The 7,814-nt window shown below is 41.1% G+C and overlaps 1 protein-coding gene across 1 annotated transcript in view; it reads left to right on the top strand.

Annotated features, from left to right (window-relative positions):
- The first annotated feature begins 6,124 nt into the window (after positions 1–6,124).
- The window catches only part of MTNR1A (melatonin receptor 1A), a 31,527-nt gene continuing 29,837 nt past the window's right edge, over positions 6,125–7,814 (top strand). The window contains exons 1-2 of the mRNA XM_077775053.1: positions 6,125–6,224; positions 7,591–7,785. Of these exons, the coding sequence (XP_077631179.1) occupies positions 6,125–6,224; positions 7,591–7,785 (295 nt within the window). The remainder of the gene's footprint in view (positions 6,225–7,590; positions 7,786–7,814) is intronic.

Below are 7,814 nucleotides of genomic sequence, written 5' to 3'. Positions count from 1 at the left end.
AGAAAAAACAAACACCAACCTAGAATTCTGTACCCTGAAATATTATCCTTCAAAAACGAAGGGAAAATCAAGATTTTCTCAAACACAGATTGAGGGGAATTTATTGCCAATAGACCTGCCTTACAAGGAATGTTAAAAGACATTCTTTAGAGAGAAGGAAAATATAGGTTAGAAACTTGGATCCACATAAAGAAAGGAAAAGTATCCAAGAATGAATAAAAATAAAAACTTATTTGTCTTAGTCTTAATTAATCTAACATTACAGTTTGCTCAAAATTAGAAGAACAATAATATATTTGATCATGTATGCTATATACACATATATAGTTATATATGCTTATGTCTGAGAGCAATGAAAGACAGCAATGATACCAAAGATGAGAGGGAGAAATTAGAAATATTCTGTTATGATAAAGTACCTGTGCCACCCATGAAGTGGTATTACGTTATATGAAAGTAGACTTGGACTCGTTATAAATGTACATTACAAACTCTAGGACAACCACTAAAAAAAGTTTAAAAAGAATTAGTATGCTAAGAAAGGAGAAAATGGAGTCATATAAAATGTTCAACTAAAACAAAAGAGTAGATGATAAAGATAGGAACAAAGGAGAAATGCAAAAAACTGAAAACTACCGAACATGGTAGATATTAATCTAACTATATCAATAATCACCTTGAACATATATGGTCTAAATATACCACTTAAAAGAGATTGTCAGAAAGGGTCAAAAAACAATACACAATTAATTATATGTTGTCTAAAAAAATGCCCACATTAAATATAAGGACAGATATAAATCGAAATTAAAGGGATGAAGAAAGATCTATCACACTAACATTAACCAAAAGGAAATAGGAGTAGTTATATTAATTTTACACAGAGCTGACCTCAGAGTTTCGAGGTATAGGGAGGAGCCTTACCTATGATAGAGGGGTCAACTGTCCAGAAGAAACAACAATCCTTAACGTATAGGCTCCTAACAACAGAACCTCAAAATACATGAGGCATAAACTGATAAAACTAGAGAAATAGATGTGTCTACTATTCTAAATGGTTCTTTAACATTTTTTCTATCAGAAAGACACAGATCAGCATGCAGAAAATCAGGACATGTTTGAACTCAAGAGCATGATCAATCAACTACATGTAACTGACATCTATAGACATCCAATAAGAGCACATTACATATTCCTCTCAAGTTCATAGGGAATTTTTACCAAGTTAGGCCACATTCTGGGTCATAAAAGACACCTTAACATTTTTAAAAGAATAGGCATCATACAATATCTGCTCTCAGACCAGACATCAACAACAAAAAGATAGCTGTGGACACTATCCAAACTTTGGAGACTAAATGGTACTTTTCTAAATAAGACATAGGTCAAAAAAGAAATCTCAAGAGCAATTAGAAATTAATGTTAAATGAAAATAAAAATGGTTAACAAAATTTGTGGAATATACTGAAAGCAGTGCTTAGGTGGAAATTTCTAGCATATATGTGGGATAAATCCCATGTACACAAGCCTGGTTCAACATTATAAAATCAACACAATCTGACACTTCAATAAGCTAAAAAAGAAAAATCACATGATCATATCCGTAAATGCAGGAAAAGAGTTTGACAAAATCCAATACCCATTAATGATAAAAACTCTCAACTATGAATAAAGGGAACTTTCTCTACTTGATAAAGAACATTTACAAAAAAGCTACAGCTAACATTATACTTACTGATAAGAAAGCAGAAGTTTTTCCACTATGATCAGAAACAATACAAGGAGGTGACCTCCTCCTACTGCTTTTCAACATCATACTGGAAGTTATAGTTAATTCAATTATGACAAGAAAAGAAATAAAAGGTATATGCATTGGAAAGGAAGACATAAAACTGTACAGATGACATGATCACCTATGTAGAAAACTCAAAAGAACACAAATGCCTGGAACTAATAAGCAGTTATAGCAAAGTTGCAGAATATGAGGTTAATGTACAAACTCAACTGCTTTCCTATATACCCGTAATGAACAAGTAAAATTTGAAATAGCAACCCACCTCACATAAACCCAGGAAACCTGGTTGATTTAAAGGATTGGAAGTCTAATATAGCAGGGGACTTAATTCCAAATGGAATGGCCCCTACCAGGTCATATTATGTACTCCCACTGCAGTAAGATTAGGACATTCCTCATGGATTCCTTTATCGAGAATTAAACTTGTACCTTCCTCATAGGAAACCAATGAGCTAACTAATGTGCCTTCTTATTCCTGTGAACCTGTGGTGTAGCCGGATTCTCACACAGAGAGACAGGACACTGAAGCTTTTTGTCCAGGAAGCAACTTTATTTGTGCCGGCATGGTCTCAGCGGGCTAAGACTCCCCCCCCCCCCAAAAAAGGATGAGCCCTGAGCAGAGCAGGGTATAGACTTTTATGCAATTTCTACTTCTTTGTCTCCCATATATGGTAACACATACAGCCTGATCGAACACAGTCCAAGTTACGGTGTCGGTGTGTCGTGTCAGAGCTGTTCATATGTGTATCGGAGTTGACTGGGCCACGTTGTAGTTGCCTTCTTTTGTTCTGAGAAGAACTCCACCACATTCCTTAGGAGGGGCTCTACCACAGTGGAAGACCCCAAATTTCTCTTCAAATGACAATAAAGGACTGGAGGAAAATTCTGATTTCCTATGAAAGATCGTTTATTTAGGCTTCTCTTTCTCATAATAGTAACCTTATTTGGTTGTCTTTTCTGGTGTCCTTGCCTGCTGCCAAGACTCTTTCACCTCCCTAACTTCAAGCTGACAGAAACCTCCTTTCTACTCAAGGAGGTTCAGATGTCGTCTACCTTGGACTGGCTGCCTCTGCCTGTGGTCACTCCTCTATCTATAAAGTCCCCAGCTGACCAATGTTGACCCATAGGGATATCTCTACACCCTTATTTACCAAGAAGAAGTCACAGAGGAGAAGACCTTCCACCCTCAGCAACCTTAAAGATTTAAGGGTCAAAATCGTTCAGGGGAGAATGATGTGTGAAACCAAGGCAAAAGAAAATGGCAGATAAAATTAAATTTCCTTATAACTTGCAGCCCATTGACAAATACTTGAGGCAGGCAGAGTAAAACATTTCTCCAGAAACTTCCTACTGTCTTAGCATTAACTGCTTTGCTAGAGGGAAAAACAACCTTAACTTGATGATAGCAAGGCCTCTAGTCTTCTTTAGCATATGAAAATCCCTTATAAACTTCCTCTTGCCTTTACCTCCCCCAACTCCAAAGTATATAATGAGTCTCTCTTGATGGTCCTGGGGCAGCTCTTGCTGCCCATACGTCCCGTCCCCATGCTTTAATAAAACCACCTTTCTGCACCAAAAAAAAAACCCCAAAAACAAACAAACAAACAAAAAACCAACAAGCAAAAGCAAAACAAAACATAACATTACTATTTCCATTATCACCTCTTAAAATGAAATATTTAGGTATAAATCTAACAAAATATGTATAAGATCTATATTAGAAAAACTGTAATATTCTGATGAAAGCTCTCCAAGGAGAACTTAAAAAATGGGAGACACAGCCTGTCTTCATACATTAGAAAACTTCATAGTGTCAAGATGTCAGTTCCTCACCTTTATCTCTAGATTAAAAACAGTGTGAATCAAAATCCCAGCAAGCTTTTTTGTGTCCTTGGACGCAAGGATTCTAACATTTACATGGAGACACAAAAAGATAGAGGAGCCAACTGAGTATGAACGGAGAAGAACAAAGTCCGAGGAATGACACTACCTGACTGCAGGACTCACTGTAGAGCTACAGTAATCAAGAGAGTGTGGGACTTGAGTAAGAGCAGACACATAGATCAATGGGACAGAATACAGATCCCACAAATAGACCCACAAGTGAAGTCAAATGATCCTGAAAAAGAGCAAACGCAGTATGGCTGATGAAGTTTTGGGGTGAAGGTGGGGTGGTTCGGAGCTGACGGCCAAGAAAGTATTCTTGAAGATGTCTTTGGTGCCAAAAGGTGATTTTATCAAAGCACAGGGACAGGACCCATGGGCAGGAGGAGCTGCACTGGGATTGTGAACAGTGCCTGCTTACAGACTGTGGAATTGGGGGAGGTAAAGACAAAAGGGAGGCTTCCAGAGGGCCCTGGATATGCTAAAGAGGACTCCTAAGATACCTGAGGCCTTGCTTTTGTCAGGCTAAGGTGGCTTTTCCTCTAGTAAGGCATTAACATCAGGACCATAGGGGGTTCCTGGAGAAATGTTCTGCTCTGGATTTGCTTCGAGGATTTGTCAATGGTCTGCAGGTTACAAGGAAATTTAATTTTACCTGCCATTCCCTTCTTGCCTTTATTCCCCGCATCACTACAGATCAAATGATCTTGGATGTGGATTAGACTTTTTGGGTACAACACCAAAGACATAATCCATTAAAGAAATAATTGATGAGCTAGACTTCATTACAATTAAAAGCTTCTGCTTGGTGAACAACTACATGAAGAGATAGCCACAGATGGGAAAAAAATATTTGCAAAAGATGTATCAGGTAGAGGGCTATTATCTTTTTTTTTTTTAAGGTTTTTCTTTTTTTCTGAGAGAGAGAGTAGGGGAGGGTCAGAGAGAGAGAGGGAGATACAGAATTCCAAGCAGTCTCCAGGCTCTGAACTAGCTGTCAGCACAGAGCCCGACACGGGGCTCAAACCCACGAACCGTGAGATCATGACCTGAGCCCAAGTCACACGCTCAACCGACTGAGCCACCCAGGCTCCCTGAGGGCTATTATCTAAAATACAAATATAATACTTAAAACTAAACAGTGAGAGGCACCTGGGTGGCTCGGTCAGGGTCAGTTGAACGTCCAACTCGATTTCGGCTCAGGTCATGATCTCCTGGTTCATGGGATCAAGCCCCACTTAGGGTTCCATGCTGGCAGTGTGAAGCCTGCTTGGGATTTCTCTCTTTCCCTCTATCTCTGTTCCTCCCCCTCTATCTCTCTCTCAAAACTAAATAAAAAAACTTTAAAAAAAAGGATTTAAAGTTAAAAAAAAACAGCAAGGAAACAAATAATGCAATTTAAAAAACAGGCAAAAGACCTCAACAGACAGACACCTCACCAAAGACAACATTCCGATGAGTAAGCATATGAAAAAATTTTCAACGTCTCATGTTTCTAGGGAACTGCAATTAAAACAACAATGAGACAATACTACAGACCTATTAGAATGGTCCAAATCTGGAACAGTGATAACACCAAGTGCTGATGATGTGGAGCAATAGGAATTTTCGCTTGTTGCTGGGGGAAACACAAAATGGTCCAGCCACTTTGGAAGACAGTTTGGTGGATTCTTACAAAACGAAACCTGGGGCGCCTGGGTGGCTTAGTCGGTTAAGCGTCCGACTTTCGCTTGGGTCATGATCTTGCGGTCCGTGGTTTCGGGCCCCGCGTCGGGCTCTGTGCTGACTGCCAGCTCAGATCCTGGAGCCGATTTCAGAGTCTGTATCTCCCTCTCTCTCTGACCCTCCCCTGCTCACGCTGTCTCTCTCTCTCTCCTAGAAAAAAAAAAAAAAAAAAAAAAAAAAAAGAAACCTACTCTTAACATATGTTCCAGTAATGGTGTTCCATGGCATATGCCCAAAGGAGCTAAAAACGTATATCCATACAAAAATCTGCACGTGGATGTTTACCGCAGCTTTATTCATAATTGCCAATACACGGAAGCAATGAAGATGCCCTTCATTAGGTGAAGGGATAAGTAAACTGTGGTACATCTGAACAATAATAGTATTCTGCACTAAAAAGAATGAGCTATTAAGCAATGAAAAGGCATTGAGAAAATCCAAAAGCAGATTACTAAGTGAATGAAGCCAACCTGACAAAGCTACATACTGTACAATACCAGCCATAGGACATTCTGGAAAAGACAAAAACTACAGAGATGCTAAAAAGATCCTTGGCTCTGAGGGATGAGAGCAGGGAGCCAGCAACAGGCGAGCACAGAGGATTCATAGGCAGTGGACATAGGACATAGGCATAGATACATGCCATTATACAATTGTCCAAACCCACAAAATGTACAACACCACAATGAACCGTAATGTAAACTATGACTTTGGACAACAATGATGAGTCAGTGTGGGGTCACAGATTGTAATAAATGCACCACTGTGGTGTGGGATGTAGCCCGTGTGGGACAGTGTGCAGCTGTGAGGATGGGGGAATGTGAGAAATCTCTGTACTTTCAATTTTGCTGTATGTCTAAAACCATTCTAAAAACTAAAATGTATGAGGGTGCCTGGGTGGCTCAGTTGGTAGAGCATCTGACTCTTGATTTCAGGGTGGTGAGTTCAAGCCCCACATGTGGCATGGAGTCTACTTAAAAAATTAAATTTATTAATTAAAAAACCCTATTACTCGGCCCATGTAACATACCTATTAATTTCTAAACTCCTTCCTCAGTGCTCTCCTTCTTTGTGGACTCTGCATTTCACTTCTGTAGCTCACATATGCCTCATAGCACACACCCTGCCATTTGGAGGCTAAGGGCTAGGTCTTGAGCAGAGAGAGCCCAGTCTATAAATGATTTCCTGAACAAGTACATTCATGAATGCAAGGTAACTGATTTCAACCCAGCACTTTACTGTTAAGGCACGGATATAGGAAAGATCTAAAAGGGAAAGTGGAAGCAGTTTTACACTGGGATAGGTATGGATTATTTCCTTGATAAGCACCAGTCTTTGACAGCTTTACTGAATAGTTCTAGGTGGCTGTTATCTTACCCCGCTCCAAATTCTTTTGGAATAACTTCCAAGGCCACCAGGCTGGTAGTTACATATTGAGGTTGCAGCTTTCCTGGACACCTTCAATGGCCAGGTGAAGTTGTGTGTGNGTGTGTGTGTGTGTGTGTGTGTGTGTGTGTGTGTGTGTGTGTGTGTGTTGTTTTTAGTTCTCTTTATTTTTGAGAGAGAGAGACGGACACAGAGTGATGCATGCACAAGTGGTGGAGAGCAAAGAGGGGACAGAGAATCCCAAGCAGGCTTGGAGCCATCAGCACAGAACCAGATGTGGGGCTTGAACTCACAAACCATGAGATCAAGGCCTAAGGCGATGTCAAGAGTCCATGCTTAACCGACTGAGCCACCCAGGCACCCAAGTGAAATTATTTTTAAAAACTATCGTATGAGTATGTGCCCAACCTAATCCTGGATGTCTACAGGGAGAGAGCGCCCACGTGCGGGGGCTTCCCGGAAAATGTCAGCTGGAGAATAACTGGCGAAGCAAGGCTGTGGCTACTCTGCAGCTATTCAATCTGTTGACATTTGAAACCGAAACGCAAAGTTTATAGGTGCCCTGAATCAGCCCTTCCAGTGGATTTTCCCCGCCATTTCAAGGGGACATTTCAAGTGTCGTCATTCTCCTTCTGATTACCTGGGGCGGCAACCAGAGGGATGCTCGGACTGAGGACAGGAACTTGGGATTTTTAAATTGGAAACGTTCTTTTTATTTTTCACTAAAGTAGAGTTGACATACTGAACCGTTAAGGACAGTGTTCAAGAAAGGTCAAAATGAGGGTAGCTCTGGGGGGAAGATGATGAAAATTNCGGCAGCACGCTGCTCAACGCCTCCCAGCGCGCGCCGGGCGGCGGGGAGGGCGCGCGGCCGCGGCCCCCCTGGCTGGCCTGCACGCTCGCCGCCATCCTCATCTTCACCATCGCGGTGGACGTCCTGGGCAACCTCCTGGTCATCCTGTCCGTGTATCGGAACAAGAAGCTGAGGAACGCAGGTAGGGGCTCGGGGGGCGCGCGCGGCCTC

The sequence above is a fragment of the Crocuta crocuta genome, unplaced genomic scaffold (genome assembly GCF_008692635.1).
Source record: "Crocuta crocuta isolate KB4526 unplaced genomic scaffold, BGI_CrCroc_1.0 scaffold734, whole genome shotgun sequence".
NCBI lineage: Eukaryota > Metazoa > Chordata > Mammalia > Carnivora > Hyaenidae > Crocuta > Crocuta crocuta.
Note: the sequence above shows the minus strand (reverse complement) of the source record. Positions and strands in the feature narration are given on the sequence as shown.